This window comes from Antedon mediterranea, chromosome 10 (assembly GCF_964355755.1).
Source record: "Antedon mediterranea chromosome 10, ecAntMedi1.1, whole genome shotgun sequence".
Classification (NCBI taxonomy): Eukaryota; Metazoa; Echinodermata; class Crinoidea; order Comatulida; family Antedonidae; genus Antedon; species Antedon mediterranea.
Window position 1 is genome coordinate 13,118,025 of NC_092679.1, and position 18,782 is coordinate 13,136,806.

The 18,782-nt window shown below is 35.0% G+C and overlaps 1 protein-coding gene across 1 annotated transcript in view; it reads left to right on the forward strand.

Annotated features, from left to right (window-relative positions):
• LOC140061249 (uncharacterized) overlaps positions 1 to 18,782 on the forward strand; it is a 100,113-nt gene that overhangs the window by 31,519 nt on the left and 49,812 nt on the right. Inside the window, exon 10 of the mRNA XM_072107756.1 lies at positions 6,808 to 6,898. Coding sequence (XP_071963857.1) covers positions 6,808 to 6,898 — 91 coding nt within the window. The remainder of the gene's footprint in view (positions 1 to 6,807; positions 6,899 to 18,782) is intronic.

Consider the following 18,782-nt stretch of genomic DNA (forward strand, 5'->3'; position numbering starts at 1 on the left):
ATATTTCAAACAATTTGATACCAAATTTAAGTTTCTACGACCAGTACTTACAGAGATATGAAGATGCCCTGGTATGTGGGTCAAAGGTCAGAAATGGCATTTCTGATCATTTTACACTAAAATGCCCCATTAGACGGAATATAAATGCATGCCTTCTGAACATTTTGAGACCAAAATTGACTTGCTGCGACCAGTGGTTGCCGAGATACAAGTACCTTTATTTATTTGTTTATATAACCCTTGACCCTGACCCTTTGACGTTTTGTAACATTTTTCAAAATGTTTTTCATATAACAAAATATATATTTCAAACAATTTAAAACCAAATTCAAGTGTCTACGACCAGTAGTTACGGAGATAAATACATGCCCTGGGTTGTGGGTCAAAGGTCAGAAATGGCATTTCCGGTCATTTTAAACTAAAATGTCCCATTAGACTGAATATAAATGTATACCTTCTGATCAATTTGAGACCAAAATTACTTCGCTGTGACCAGTGGTTGTTCAGATTTAAGGACATATTGGTGTTTGGTCTTATGACCTTTCACCCTGACCTTTTGACCTTTCGCCACATTTTCAAAATGTGTAACCAAGCCAAAAATGATTGTTTGACCACCCTAAACCAATTTCTGAAGTCAAATTCTCTGGACCTCAAAGTGCATACGAAAGTTGATCTAGCTACTAGAGTAAATGGATAGTTTCCTCTTCAAAATCAGACTCCGAAATGTCGAGATCGTACACAATACGTGTTGACATCTTGCCGATACAGTACAGTTTGTATACAATAAAGCCCCTTTCTCACAGATGTGTCTGCAATATACCGGTACAGTGCTGGCGTCGTGCCGGTATCGTTACCGGCATATACCCATTCTCATCGGACTATCGTGCCGGAAATATAACCGGTATATACCGGCTTTCTGTGAGAAAGGAGTCGGGCATATTCGGCCAATAAAAAGTCTCTGACAAAATAATTATTGAGGGCGTCCTTTATTGTTATTATTTTAGTCTAGGGATATATGGCGGCGAATGTTAGGTTACAGATTATTATCTTCCTTTATAGCATATTTATGCAATACATGCTATGTACAGTATATTGTGCATATATTATACAGGTACAGCAATTAATTAGCCGTCAATTGGCAATCTGTAAAACACCTTAGAAGGCTGTACAATTTACAAGGCAACGAAGGCACCAACAAAGAGCTATATGGCCTCTCTCTAGGCTAGGCCTGCTATAGATTATGCTACACATTTCTTCTTGTCCCCTTATTTTAAGCAGCTCTCTTATCTCATTATCCCTCCAGTTCGACATTATTATTGTTAATTGAATTGAATCGGCGCCAAAGTGATACACTTCTTGACCGCGCAAGGTGTCTGAAGCCTCGACAGGGAACCCCGGAATATAACGGCGTTACGTTCTCACAGAATGCCCGTCTGGCATTGCGGGGAATATCCCTGGAATATTACTAGGTCTAAAGCAGGTCATGTCGATGCCGGCATGGTGCCGGCATGATGCAAAGACGACCCGTTCTCACAGAAAACCATACCGGCATGGTAATGGTATATTCCCGCAATATTCCTGGCACTCAGCTCTGTGAGAAAGGGGCTTAAGAGAGATGCGTCGCGACCAGGTCAGTGCTGCAAGTGTGTTCATCTTATGACGTCACGATTTATCGCCTTGGATTTCCTGCTTCCAAATTCGACTTCGGAGATATAAACTCCGATGTATGTAAATCATAAAAAATTCATAATATACGCTTATAGAATTTATGTTATCAAAACGTACTAATAAAATCAACATATTCATACCCAAATCAGCCAAAAAACGTTATACATCAAATACCATGTTCCATGATCTTTAACACTTAAACGTGTTAATAATTTTGACATTAACACTTAAACGTGTTCATTAAGTGTTATCCGAAACGTGTTAATTTTAGCGTTTAAACATTAACACTACTTTTTACAGTGTACAATAATACGAGGATGCTTCGCATTTTCCTATCTCCTCCTACAATAATTGTTTTTAACTAGATGGTACGCTCGCGTACCATCTAGTTCGTGCCCACAGATGGTTCTCGAATACATAGTAATTTCAGCGTAAAAAAACTGGCGATTTCAAATGTACGTACGGCAGGACTATAAAACATTGTCTTTTACAGAAACAAAAAAATAGACACAGTGATTTATGTAGTCAACCAAAATTAGCACCTAGAAACTTGTCACAAATGAGTCCAAATTTGTTATTTGGACTCATTTAAACAAACCCAATTTTGTATCTATTAGAGTTTAGGGTTTTGTATCTAACATTAGAGTTGAGCGTTGGGGATGAGGATAGGTACAAAGAGGAACAATTTTTTAATATATTCTTTATATTAAATGGTTCTTTAATATATTTCTTTAGTATCCACTCTCAGTAACGAAATATTTTTTTATAGGCCTATAAATAATATACCACTAAATAGAGTAAAACATTTCCGATTTAATACTTTATTAAAACTGTCACTGTCTCATGGTCGATTGAAATAGTAAAGTACATTTAAAGACCACTAATACGTTTATATTTTTGTAATTATTAATTAATACAAACGTTGAGAAACAACCGACAGTAATAAAGTATTATATTATTATGTGTTTAATCTAAAAGTAGGGGCTACCCACACTCACAGTGATAAAGTTTATTAGTATATTTGTTTATATTATATTTAACAGTACTAACACACTTTTGATTCAAATGGCGATCAAAAGTGGTTAATACCTATTTGCAGTATTGTATAGCATTACAATACTATTTCTGTTTATTCTCCAAGGGTCTATAAATTTACCTACTTGTGTTAAACCATGGAGGTATGCAAGTATGGTTAAACCAAATAATTTGGAATGTTCCATTCATTGCAAATCAATACATTTGCATAAACGTATATTAAATCTATCAAAATAGTATTTTTTAAAGAAAATCGGCCTGTCTTCAACATTATGATACTGTACTCGAGCTGTTCAACCGGTTTTCAGCTATTAAAAACAATTATCGTAGGAGGAGAAAAATGCGAAGCCTCCTCGCATTTTTGTGGCGGGTATTTTTCAAGATGGACATCCATTAGACAGTGTATACCACGATCGGAAAACACCCCTATTTGGGGCAAATCGTTGAACCTAAATTCGTTTTAATCGTCAATAACTAATTATCGAACTCAATTTAATTAGTAAACAGGGTTACATCAGGCGGTTAAAATCAGTACCGAAAGTACGAACCAACTTTATATACCATCGAGTAAACATTCTAGAAATAACGCGCGATTTACCGAATTTTGCCCTTACGTAAATTTATATATAGATGACTGAAAACCGGTTGAACAGCTCGAGTACAGCATCATAATGTTGAAGACAGGCCGATTTTCTTTAAAAAATACTATTTTGATAGATTTAATATACGTTTATAGAAATGTATTGATTTGCAATGAATGGAACATTCCAAATTATTGCATACCTCCATGGTTTAACACAAGTAGGTAAATTTATAGACCCTTGGAGAATAAACAGAAATAGTATTGTAATGCTATACAATACTGCAAATAGGTATTAACCACTTTTGATCGCCATTTGAATCAAAAGTGTGTTGGTACTACTGTTAGATATAATATAAACAAATATACTAATAAACGTTATCACTGTGAGTGTGGGTAGCTCCTACTTTTAGATTATAAACACATAATAATATAATACTTTATTACTGTCAGTTGTTTCTCAACGTTTGTATTAATTAATAATTACAAAAATAAAAACGTATTAGTGGTCTTTAAATGTACTTTACTATTTCAATCGACCATGAGACAGTGACAGTTTTAATAAATTATTAAATCGGAAATGTTTTACTCTATTTAGTGGTATATTATTTATAGGCCTATAAAAAAAATATTTCGTTACTGATTGGATAATAAAGAAATATAAAGAATAATTTAACAAAATTGGGTTTGTTTAAATGAGTTCAAATAACAAATTTCGACTCATTTTGTGACAAGTTTCTAGGTGCTAATTTTGGTTGACTACATAAATCATTGTGTCTATTTATTTGTTTCTGTAAACGACAATGTTTTATAGTCCTGCCGTACGTACATTTGAAATCGCCAGTTTTTTTACGCTGAAATTACTATGTATTCGAGAACCATCTGTGGGCACGAACTAGATGGTACGCGAGCGAAGCGAGCGTACCATCTAGTCTATATATAAATTTACGTAAGGGCAAAATTCGGTAAATCGCGCGTTATTTCTAGAATGTTTACTCGATGGTATATAAAGTTGGTTCGTACTGTCGGTACTGATTTTAACCACCTGATGTAACCCTGTTTACTAATTAAATTGAGTTCGATAATTAGTTATTGACGATTAAAACGAATTTAGGTTCAACGATGTGCCCCAAATAGGGGTGTTTTTCGATCGTGGTATACACTGTCTAATGGATGTCCGTCTTGAAAAATACCCGCAGACAATAATACGAGGATGCTTCGCATTTTCCTATCTCCTCCTACGATAATTGTTTTTAATGGCTGAAAACCGGTTGAACAGCTCGAGTACAGCATCATAATGTTGAAGACAGGCCGATTTTCTTAAAAAAATACTATTTTGATAGATTTAATATACGTTTATACAAATGTATTGATTTGCGATGAATGGAACATTCCAATCTCTGTTCCACAAGTGTCTATTCCCTCAGGCGTCGTAAAGGCAAGTACTGTATACTTATAACAGAAATTCGATCCATTTTTTTTCAATCTGTGCTGCAGTGGTTGGATATACATTTTTTTTTAAACGGATAATGAGCTAGAGTTTTCACTCGCCGTATATTATGTACAAATCTTTATTATTGCAATTAAACCACCCACATCATCACCCTTCCCTCACTGGCATGAGTAGCGTTGTAAAACCAGTAGAGGATAGGCCTACGGTGCATCACGTGCCCTAAACGCAGAACAACTTTGGTGGGTAGGATAGGAACCAACTTAAGTATGAATTGGCTCTAAGAAACAATTGAAAACCATTAAGTTGAGTTAGATAATTTAATATTTATTGACGATTAAATCGAATTTATGATTTTCCCCGAATAGAGGTGGTTTTCACAAATTGTTTTACATTATATAAATATATACACGTCGTAGTGATGTATCGTTACATGTACTGTACTATTTCAATCGACTTGGACGGTGATAGTTTCAACAAAGTATTACATCGCAATGTTTTACTGTGTTTAGTGGTATATTATTTGTAAAACATGAAAACAATTAATATTTCGTTACTAAATAGATAAAGAATATATTTAAAAATTGTTCCTCTTTGCACCCATCCTCTTCCCCATCCCTCAACCCTAATGTTACATACAAAACACAAATTAAGTTTGTTTAAATTTGACTTAAACAATTGGTCTCATTTTGTGACAAGTTTCTCTTTCGGAAGTAATTCCCGGTGTGCTAATTTTAGTTGAGTACACATAAATCACATTGTCTATTTTCGTTCCTGTAAACGACATGTATTTGTCCTGCGGTACGTACATTTGAAATCGCCATTTTTTTAACACTGAAATTATTATGTATTCGAGAACCATCTGTGGGCACGACCTAGATGGTGCGCGAGCGAAGCGAGCGTACCATCTAGTACTTACAATTGTGCCTATCACCTGACCTTTCGAAATGGTAATGATGCCATCTGCAGAGTTTCAGCTTTTATAAGCTTGAATGATTCCCTCTGGAAATTTCATATTTGATAGCCTTTTGGTACAGAGGTAATTTTTAGTCGCGTGGAAGCGACTCTATAGTTCACTATGTCGGTCGGTCGGTCTGTCTGTCTGTCTGTCTGTCTGTCTGTCTGTCTGTCTGTCTGTCTGTCGGTCCGGTATCACTATGCGTTTTATCGCTTTCTGACCTTATCTTGATATCAGTTTAATCTAGCTAGGTCAATTTTTCACAGTATATTCCTTATGGCCAGGAATCAATGTGGTTATGTTTTCACGGTGCGCTATAAAAAATTACGCGGTCTACGCACGATTTAACAAAATCACGTTTGTAATCATATCTTCACAACCATGAATCACAATTAAATAAAATTTGTTACTCATAAATTTCAGGGCATAAATCATCATATGGCAATACAATTACGTGCGTAGCGCATGTAACGCATGCGTACGCGCGCTTAACATTTTCAAAATTAATTTTCGATGAAATAAGAGTACATTTCAGGCAATTTTAAGCGTTTACAAAATTGCCATGAGTGCGCATATTTTTGCGCGCGCACTGCGCGTTAAATGTTATTGCGCACTCTTTTTGCCCGATTTCTGTTTTCTTGACTTACTTTTCAACTCGAAATTACGTTATACGAGCACGTCGAAAGTGACAGGCTACGCACGTGTAAATTAAAAAAAAATAAATGTTTTTAAACATTTCAATATTTTTAAACATGTTCAGTAATTTCGGTCAGTATAGTTCACTATGTCGGTCGGTCGGTCTCTCTCTCTGTCTGTCGGTCTGTCTGTCGGTCTGTCTGTCGGTCCGGTATCACTATGCATTGTAGCACGCGACTTAATGGCTGTTGGCTCTTTTTAGTCATAATTTAGTAAATCTTTTGTTTACAAACTTTTTATATAGCCTATGACCATCTCCATAGCAAGGTGCACATTTTAAACGGATCGGATTGCAGACGGCGGCATGCATTATGGACACATTTTTTGTGTTTTCCTTTTATATATATATAGCTAGATTATTTTACAATATTGAGCAATTTAAAAAAAATAAATAATATCTTTTTTTATTTTTACATAAAGTTGCAACCACGACCAACCTCTAATGGACGAAAGTGTTCAACAAATCATGCGGTTGACTGTGCGATAAAAAGAAGTGATGTTTATGTTACAGGTACACAGCTTCATCTTTTATATTAAGAGTATTACTAAATATACTATTTAGTACAAACAGTAGTGAAGAAGTACAAAAGATGAGTATAAAGCATAGTGAAACATGGTCTATAGGGCATGATAGAAGAGTTACATAGAGTATGATGGAAGCGTATAATAGCATGATGGAAGTGTTACATAGAGCATGATGGAAGAGTATAGCTGAGCATGATGGAAGAGAATAGAGCATGATGAAAAAGTATAGAGCATAATGGAAGAGAATAGAGCATGATGGAAGAGTATAGCTGAGCATGATAAAAATGTATGATGGAAGAGAATAGAAAATTATGAAAAGTGAATAGAGCATGATGGAAGTGTATAGAGGATGTTGGAAGTGTATAGAGTATGATGGAAGTGTATAGAGCATGATGGAAGTGTATAGAGCATGATGAAAGAGTATTGAACATTATGGAAGAGAATAGAGCACAATGAACGAGTATAGAGCATGATGTAAGAGTATAGATCATGATGGAAGTGTACAGAGCATGATAGAAGAGTATAGAGCATGATGACATGTTACATAGAGCATGATGGAAGCGTATAGAGCATGATGGAAGTGTATAGAGCATGATAGAAGAGTATAGAGCATGATGACATGTTACATAGAGCATGATGGAAGCGTATAGAGCATGATGGAAGTGTATAGAGCATGATGGAAGAGTATAGCTGAGCATGATGAAAGAGAATAGAGCATGATGGAAGAGAATAGAGCATGATGGAAGAGAATAGAGCATGATGGAAGAGAATAGAGCATGATGGAAGCGTATAGAGCATGATGGAAGTGTATAGAGCATGATGGAAGAGTATAGCTGAGCATGATGAAAGAGAATAGAGCATGATGGAAGAGAATAGAGCATGATTGAAGAGAATAGAGCATGATGGAAGAGAATAGAGCATGATGAAAGAGTATAGAGCATGATGAAAGAGAATAGAGCATGATGAAAGAGTATAGAGCATGATGAAAGAGTATAAAGCATGATGGAAGAGAATATAGCATGATGAAAGAGAATAGAGCATGATGGAAGAGAATAGAGCATGATGGAAGAAAATAGAGCATGATGGAAGAGTATAAAGCATGATGGAAGAGAATAGAGCATGATGGAAGAGAATAGAGCATGATGAAAGAGTAGAGAACATGATGAAAGAGAATAGAGCATGATGGATTAGAATAGAGCATGATGAAAGAGTAGAGAGCATGATGAAAAAGAATAGAACATGATCGAAGAGAATAGAGCATGATGAAAGAGAATAGAACATGATGAAAGAGTGTAAAGCATGATGGAAGAGAATAGAGCATGATGGAAGAGAATAGAGCATGATGGAAAAGAATAGAACATGATGGAAGAGTATAAAGCATTATGAAAGAGTATAGAGCATGATGAAAGAGTTTAGAGCATGATGGTATACAAATAATGAATGTTTATGAGTGTAATAGTACAAATAATGGCATGAGATGAATGGTGAAATGTTATATATAACCATTGATCATTCACCAAAAAACATTATTTGTACCATTACACGAATATAAAACATATATATCTAAATAGATTCCTGTCATTTGAATCGAATAAAAGGTAGGCCTAACCAAGGCCTAAATTTGATTCACATTGATTAAAACAGTAACATTTGATTTTTAGTCGCGTGGACGCGACTCAATAGTTCACTAAGTCGGTCGGTCGGTCGGTCGGTCTGTCTGATTACATATTATTATTTATATGTATTTTAGAAATGCACCTACTTGTTAGGCCCTAGTGTTAATTATGTCAATCCTAGGCCTAGCAAGGCTAAAACGCCTCTAGGCTATGCCCAAAACTTTAGGCCTAGCTAGGCCTAGGCTGAAAGAAAACAAAACGAAACTTCGACAGGCAACTAGAAGTCATCCAGGCTAATTATTTTTTTCCTACGATTCCACGTCTTGTAGAGAAGTTCCAGGGGCGGATCCAGCATTGTAGGTTAGAGGGGAGTAGCTTGCGAGCGGAGCGAGCAACAGTTGTCGGGGTCCAGGGGCCGAGGGCCCTGGAAAAACTTCGGTATCTGACGTTTTCTAGACTGATTTAGGGATTGTTATTTTATCGATGAGCATCTCACACACAAAAACAACAGCTCAGTGAATGCAGCTATACAAACTGTAAGGCATAGATTAGACCGCATGTATTTTTTGTCAAGAGGATCACAAAACTCGCACTGAATAAATAAGAGTACTATGAAATTATCTCCTGAACACCATGGCCAATGAGATACATCATAAAGATATTTTCCCCCGAACAAATAATTAGGCCTACAAAAAGGCTAGGCAGAAAGACCGTCCACGACAGGACATTCTCCGCGAGCTACATGGTAGTGCATGTTTCTCTCTTTTTATCATAATTTACCATAAAACGTACATTTAAGACCTGGAATGACATGGCTTAATGTTGTTAAGGTATATATATAAATATATGCATTATTTTTTAAAAACGTCACAAATTGTAGGGAATGGGTCTTTAAATATTTTTTGTTGAATTTGCCAATTAAATATCACATAATAATTATTTAAATTGGATCGAAGTGCAAGCTGATAAGTTTTAAAATTTCATTTGTTTTCACTGCATGGTATTCTTTAATACTTTCTAGTCACCATTAAGGAAATAATCTTAGTAGATGAGTATTCTTAGCAAAGATTAAAGCAGATTTAAAACCTAGGCCCAACACAAAACAATATGGCCTCCAGAGGCATGCATGGTAGCTCATCTAGAGAGGCTAGCCCCTCTACTGCTAGGCATAACACTAGGAACACTAAGAAGAAGGGAAGCAATAAACAACCCAATTCTAAGGCAGATGCTGAAACAAAATGCACTAAATGTTTTAAACCAGTGGAGGAAAATATGAAGTTTTTAAAATGTGACTTTTGTGGAACAAAAACTTGTGTTGATTGTACAGGCCTAGCAGAGTCAGTGTATAATGCCATAGTGTCTTGCCCGCTACCAAACTTTATTTGGTCATGTAATTCTTGCTCTAATGCAATACCTACGATCAAGAATGTTAGTAAAATGATGAAAGGAATTATAGATGATCAAAAAATACTATCAAAAGGAGATATGATTCAAGTTTTTAAAATGGTGACAGGCCTAAGTGGTAGTGGAATGCGTAACTTCTTCCCTATGAAAACATACGAGAGAAACCTAAGAAGACATAGATACACCATATATAAGCGACGACCTAAACTGGATATCCGCAAGTAAAATTTTTCTTAACACTACCACAGTAAACGCCTTTAAAAATAAACTTGATAAATTCATTGAAAAAAAATACAAATTTACTTTTATGGGATAAAGTGTATTGCAGAAGAATTTAAATCAAGGAAACGAATGAAAAAAAAAAACAAACCAAAAAAAAAAACCATGCAGTGATGACTTGAAGAAATTGGGAGGGCATGACATGTACCATACAGAAATGTATGGTCTACTTACGAGCCCGACAAGACAGGTGATTACAGGTGATTACAGGTGATACACTTTCATTCATTCATTCATCTTTTATTTCGAAAAAAAAAAAAATTCTTTAACGTAACGTCATTTAACTTTAGCTGCATGCGAAGAAGTAGTCACCGATCCAAACGGAACCCACGCGCCCGATACGCATACAACCAAAACGTTGAGTGCACTCTACTCCATGTTGATCACACACAACACAACTAAACTAGGCCCGGCGTGTTGCAGAAAAATAAAAATAGTCATTATTTTATTTTAAAAAGACATGGCTGATAAATTTTAGGGAGGGAGGGGGGGGGGGGCTAAAGCCTGTTTAGCCCCCGCCTAAATCCGTGCATGTGTTCCCATTAATTAATCAAAATCCTAAAACGATCTAAAGTTAATTTAAATGCCTTTTGGAACAAAATTAGTACTTAATATCTCTCCAAAAATGTATCCATCGCTAAACCATAACAATATAGACTGGGCGCCTAGAAAGTTTATTCATGTGAAAAGTCACAAAAGGTTTGATGGGCTGATTATTTAGATATATGGCTAAGATTTAATAATCAATATTGCTGCCGGGTCCTGTAAATTTCGTCACTAAGGGACACTGTATTGATTGATGGAAAGTGCCTGTTTCCAGTCACTTTAGGGTCAAATCTATTATTTTAACTGCTCCCTTGTGTATAAAAGAGAAAAAATATTTGAAACCAGGTTGTTGCAAGGTGAACTTATCTTAAACCCGGAAATTACTTTTACCGGGAAGAATTGAAATTGAGATGAAAATCTAATGTTGAAATCATAAATTTTGTTAAAAAACTCTTTAAAATATCTTCCTAAGATAGAAATATGGAACAATAGCGTCGATGTGAAAACTAATGTTATCAAATCTACATTTCACGGTACATCTCAGATAGATAAGGTAGGTATTCAAGGCGGAGATTTGTACCGAAGTTTTTGCATTGTGCTCGCCTATGTCAGAATTAACCATAATTTATATATAGATGCCAGGTCAATTTTGATAAATAGCAGTTTTTAAAGTCCTCACTCGCTTTGATGTTACGCTAGGCCTAGGCAGCCAAGCACCAGGAGGCAACACGTACCTGCGCTTCTAAAATTTACCGCAGTCATATTTTGGACGGCGCCCTCAATATTTCGTTACCATGCGAAATAGATTTTAACTGGCTTACGAAAACGAATACGTGTGCATGACGTATCCGTTTTCGTTATCGTATTCGTAAGATTGCAGAACCTCTCTATTATACTTTGGGATACGAAAATACCGTTGACAGTATGTAAGTTGCCCCAGATAGTAGGCCAACAATGTCCGATTCCGACCCCTACAAGATTTGATAACTCAAAGAGCCACACGGCATATTGTTATAACTTTCCATAGCAGGGGCCGGGGATATACGAAAACACCATTGGCAGCAACTTTATTCTGTACGTTGCTCAAGACAGTAGCCTACAAATTCCCCAGCCACTACAAAATCCATCCAGGTTTGTTAGCAATTGTATCTATAAAAAAAAATGTAATATTGTTAAATTACATCCAAACAGCTTTACAACTGAAACACAGTACAGATAATAGCGGTAGACGATAGACAATATTTAGCCCCGGCCAACAAAAAATTTAGGCTTACAAGCCTAGATAATTTGTCACAATATTCCACTTCATTTTTTTTCTCAATAATACCTCTTTAACTTGTACTCGAATGTGATGAAAATATCCATAAAATTAAGCCTTCCCCCTAGATAACTATGCAGTGGGTGGATCCAGGATTTTTTAATTCAATCCCCCCACCTTGTGTAGTTTGCAGGATGCAATTTTTTTAGACAATTTATTAATACATTTTTAATATTTGTCTTTATCTTATTACCTTACTTGACCAACAGCATCATTCCATGTATGTAACCTAACTAGGACCAGGTAGTGGAGGCGGCATATAATTTTGACCAGATATGTGTTCAGCAGTCTAAAACAATAGAAAAATAAATGAAATTAAACTGTATTATCTAAAAAATATTGAAACTATTACTAGCCTAGGCCTATTGCATTTATTATGCCAAATTAAAATTAATTCAACAGGATGCCCTATGTAAATATATTAAAATACCTAGTCACTGCATTCTGTATAAGAATTCATATAAATAAATACATTCCAATACAACGTATATTATTACTTGTTTATTTATCACAATATACATTTTAGTTGAGGAATATTTATCATAACTATTATAATAGCTTTTATACGAGTCCGAGGCCTAGCCCTATTTAGCGAGCGATTGTTCTAGGGGCGGAAATTCACTTAGTGACGTTGTGATCGGGCGCGTCGGGCCTAGCTAATATTAATAATATGACCTGAAATAAGCAATGAACAAACAAGCAATTAGATTGAATAACAAATTATTCATTCATTTTTTTGGGTAAAAACATGTACAAACTAGTACTGTATAATATATTTTGTGTTTTTATAGTTTATTTTGTATTTTCTGTTTGTTTGAGGGTCCCTAATGATCAGCTGATGCTGGATGGACCACCCTCATAAAATATTGTTGAAATAAAATAAAAATAAATAAATAAATTAATAGTAATACAGTATTAACTAGAAAGCCACTCCGAGAGTGCATACCTCCGCCTACTGTAAAATTCTCCTACATAAGATTTCTCCAATAAAAAAAATATATATATTTGTGTGTGTCTTAATGCTGTTTGTGATTTAGGCTAATTTCATTACAAGCATGTGTATGCGAGTTTGGTGTAATGGTTATGTAACAAGCCTTTCATTTAACAATAGCTTCAGTTGACTAACAATAGAACAGCAACGCGAAAATCAAACGAGTGAATTTGAAAAGAAATAGGTTTTTTAAACTACTCACATAAAAAAACGTACACATTAAATCAAATTATGTTTTAAAATTACAAATCACAAATTATAACTCTTGCCTCTTGTTCAAAAATGAATTTTTTTTTGACAAGTAGTTCTCGAGAAAATGCAATTTCAGTTTACTTGTTACTTTAAGACTACTCGCCGGCTTTTAAAAAATTCTGTCCTATCTTTTAACACTAGCAGGTCTAAAAAAGTATACTAAAAAGTGGTCCAGAATTGGGACTGTGGTCCCAAATGGTCCCAAAATTTAATGGAATGGTCCTTGACCACACATCTATCTGTCAATTCATTTTGGTAAAGATCTTGTAATTACTTTTTGAGTAATCCTGCTAACAAACAAACAAACAAACAAATGAAAGCACTCAGAAACTGAGTGAAGTACTTGGCAAAATATATCCACTGACTGGGAGCATGTTGAAAGATGCAATTTTTGCTTTAGGTATTATCTTTACATGGTTAAAATACTGATAAGGTTAATAATTTGTTTAAATAATTTTTAATGCAAACAATTCCGGCATTGCAACAATGACCTTTCTAAAATCAAGTTTGACCAGAATAATGGTCGAGGAGTGTCTTGAAGCTGTACCGATTTGCGGCGCCTCTGCCTTAACCCATGTAGTAATATATCAATTTACCTGAAAATCAATAGGCATGTTCTGTAAGTATATACCTGATGAAATAAGGAAGGACACACGCTGGTGCTAACAAAACTACTTATCAACTTACAATAGTTTAATTTGAATAACAATAGAACAGCAACGCCAAAAACAAACGGGTGAATTTGAAAAGAAATAGGTTTTTTTAAACTACTCGTATAAAAAAGCTGGTACACTGAATCAACTTTTGTTTTAAAATTAAAAATCACAATTTATAACTCTTGCCTCTTGTACAAAAATGATGTTTTTTGGACAAGTAGTTCTCGAGAAAATGCAATTTCAGTACACTTGTTACTTTAAGACTGCTCGCCGGCTTTTGAAAATTGTCTCCTATCTTTTAACACTAGCCGGTCTGAAAATAATATCATTTTTGTTATTTGTGAAGTTATTAATAAACCAATTTTGTTGATTTTCAATAAGCATGGTCTGACAATATATACCTATCTACACCCAAAAATTCAGAACGATAACTTGAAAACTGTAGGCGCTATCGTGCTAACAAACAAACAAACAAACAAACATACAAACATACAAACATACAAACATACATACAAACAAAGTGAATACTATACTTGGCAAAATTCTTTTTTGCCAAGTAATGAAAGCACTCAGAAACTGAGTGAAGTACTTGGCAAAATATATCCACTGACTGGTAGCATGTTGAAAGATACAATTTTTGCTTTAGGTATTAGCTTTACATGGTTAAAATACTGATAAGGTTAGTAATTTGTTTAAATAATTTTTAATACAAACAATTCCGGCATTGCAACAATGACCTTTCTAAAATAAAGATTGACCAGAATAATGGTCGAGGAGTGTCTTGAAGCTGTACGGATTTGCGGCGCCTCTGCCTTAACCTATGTAGTAAGCTTAACCGCGTGACCAGTCGACTAATATTTTGGTCCATATCAAAGAATATGTCCATGTTAAAAAAAAGACAGAATGCGTGCTATTTAATATATCGTACGGAAGATAAGCTTTTGAGACATGACCAATATATAAGTTTTCCTGGAAATTAATAGGCATGTTCTGTAAGTATATATACCTATGTACAGAATGAAATAAGGAAGGACACACGCAAGTACAGTACTAAAAAAACTAATTATCAACTAACAATAGTTTGAATAACAATAGAACAGCAACGCGAAAAACAAACGGGTGAATTTGGAAAAAAAATAGGTTTTTTTAAAACTACTCGTATCAAAAAACCTGTACATTAAATCAAATTATGTTTTAAAAATTACAAATCACAATTTACAACTCTTGCCTCTTGTACAAAAATTATGTTTTTTGGAAAAGTAGTTGTCGAGAAAATGCAATTTCAGTACACTTGTTACTTTACGACTGCTCGACGGCTTTTGAAAATGTTCTCCTATCTTTTAACACTAGCCGGTCTGAAAATAATATCATTTTTGTTATTTGTGAAGTTATTAATAAACCCATTTTGTTGATTTTCAATAGGCATGGTCTGACAGTATATACCTATCTACACCCAAAAATTCAGAAAGTCAACTTGAAAACTGTAGGCGCTATCGTGCTAACAAACAAACAAACATACAAACATACAAACATACAAACAAACAAAGTAAATACTATACTTGGCAAAATTCTTTTTGCCAAGTAACAAACACACGCTACCGAATACATATACCTCCTTGGCGGAGGTAAATAAGAAAGGACACACGCAAGTACAGTACTAAAAAAACTAATTATCAACTAACAATAGTTTAATTTGAATAACAATAGAACAGCAACGCGAAAAACAAACGGGTGAATTTGAAAAGAAATAGGTTTTTTAAAACTACTCGTATCAAAAAACCTGTACATTAAATCAAATTATGTTTTAAAAATTACAAATCACAATTTATAACTCTTGCCTCTTGTACAAAAATGATGTTTTTTTGGACAAGTAGTTCTCGAGAAAATGCAATTTCAGTAAACTTGTTACTTTAAGACTACTCGCCGGCTTTTGAAAATTGTCTCCTATCTTTTAACACTAGCCGGTCTGAAAATAATATCATTTTTGTTATTTGTGAAGTTATTAATAAACCAATTTTGTTGATTTTCAATAGGCATGGTCTGAAAGTATATACCTATCTACACCCAAAAATTCAGAAAGATAACTTGAAAACTGTAGGCGCTACTATCCTGCTAACAAACAAACTAGCCTTCGCGCATAGCGCGATACTTGGCCAAATCAAAATTGGCCTCCTGAACAAACTTGACCTTGACCGATTTTAACCCGATCAAAGTTCAGTATATGTCATAAACCTCCCATGTAACATGAAAATAGAGACATAATTTCTCTAGATTTAATTATAAATCAGCCGTATAATTTATATACTAAGAAATATACTTGAACAAACAATAAAAAAAAATCTGATTTCGTTTCATTTCCCAAGGTGAGACTCGATCTCGGTAACTTAAATGCTGTAGACACCAGCACAGACCACCGAGCCATACACAACTGACTAACATTTGAAGAAAGATTCCTATGTGTATTTACCATTGTGAGCGATAGAGCGATGACAAACACACACACAAACCGAACAATAGAACAGCACGCGGAAAAAACACACTGGTGAATTTGAAAATAAATAACTTTGAAATAGGTTTTGTAAACTACTCGCATAAAAAAAAACTCTATATTAAATCTAATTCAGTTTTAAAATTACAAATCACAAATTATAACTCTTGCCTCTTGTACAAAAATGAAGTTTTATGGACAAGTAGTTCCCGAGAAAATGCAATTTAAGTTTACTTGTTAATTTAAGACTACTCACCGGCTTTTGATAATTCTGTCCTATCTTTTAACACTAGCAGGTCTGAAAATAATTTTTAAAAGTGGTCCAGAATTGAGACCGTGGTCCGGATTTTAACCAAAATTGGGCAGTGTCGTCCTTGCACCAGGTGACATGTATGGTAGTAATTTGGAGTCATTCGAATCAAAATTGTGAGCGCTAGAGTGATGACAAACAAACAAACACACACACACACACACACAAACCGCACCAATCAACATACTTGGCCAATTTTCAATTTGGCCAAGTAACAAACAAACATACAAACATACAAACTAGCCTTCGCGCATAGCGCGATACTTGGCCAAATCAAAATTGGCCTCCTGACATTGACCCAATTTTCACCAAAAGTGTGTGTCTTATTTACATCTCCCTGGTCTTATGCTGTGTGATTTAGGCTAATTTCACTACAATCATGTGTATACGAGTTTGGTGTACAGGTTATGTAACCAGCCTTTCAACGAACAATAGCTTCAGTCGGCTGACAATAGAACAGCAACGCGAAAAACACACGGGTGAATTTGAAAAGAAATAGGTTTCGTAAACTATTCGCATCAAAAAACCTGTATATTAAATCAACTTATGTTTTAAAATTACAAATCACAAATTATAACTCTTGCCTCTTGTACAAAAATGAAGTTTTATGGACAAGTAGTTCCCGAGAAAATGCAATTTAAGTTTACTTGTTAATTTAAGACTACTCACCGGCTTTTGATAATTCTGTCCTATCTTTTAACACTAGCAGGTCTGAAAATAATTTTTAAAAGTGGTCCAGAATTGAGACCGTGGTCCGGATTTTAACCAAAATTGGGCAGTGTCGTCCTTGCACCAGGTGACATGTATGGTAGTAATTTGGAGTCATTCGAATCAAAATTGTGAGCGCTAGAGTGATGACAAACAAACAAACACACACACACACACACAAACCGCACCAATCAACATACTTGGCCAATTTTCAATTTGGCCAAGTAACAAACAAACATACAAACATACAAACTAGCCTTCGCGCATAGCGCGATACTTGGCCAAATCAAAATTGGCCTCCTGACATTGACCCAATTTTCACCAAAAGTGTGTGTCTTATTTACATCTCCCTGGTCTTATGCTGTGTGATTTAGGCTAATTTCACTACAATCATGTGTATACGAGTTTGGTGTACAGGTTATGTAACCAGCCTTTCAACGAACAATAGCTTCAGTCGGCTGACAATAGAACAGCAACGCGAAAAACACACGGGTGAATTTGAAAAGAAATAGGTTTCGTAAACTATTCGCATCAAAAAACCTGTATATTAAATCAACTTATGTTTTAAAATTACAAATCACAAATTATAACTCTTGCCTCTTGTACAAAAATGAAGTTTTGTGGAGAAGTAGTTCTCGAGAAAATGCAATTTTAGTTTACTTGTTAATTTAAGACTGCTCACCGGCTTTTGATAATTCTGTCCTATCTTTTAACACTAGCAGGTCTGAAAATAATTTTTAAAAGTGGTCCCGAATTGGGACCGTGGTCCAGATTTTAATCAAAATTGGGAAGTGTCGTCCTTGCACCAGGTGACATGTATGGTAGTAATTTGGAGTCATTCGAATCAAAACTGTGAGCGCTAGAGTGATGACAAACAAACTAGCCTTCGAGCATAGCGCGATCTTGGCCAAATCAAAATTGGCCTCCTAAACACACTTGACCTTGACCGATTTTAACCCGATCAAAGTTCAGTATATGTCATAAACCTCCCATGTAACATAAAAATAGAGACATAATTTCTCTAGATGTAATAAATCAGCCGTATAATTTATATACTAAGAAATATACTTGAAGAAACAATACGAATAATAAAAAAAAATCTCATTTCGTTTCATTTCCCAAGGTGAGACTCGATCTCGGTAACTTAGATGCTGTAGACCACAGCACAGACCACCGAGCCATACACAACTGACTAACATTTGAAGAAAGATTCCTATGTGTATTTACCATTGTGAGCGATAGAGTGATGACAAACACACACACAAACCGAACAATAGAACAGCAACGCGAAAAACACACGGG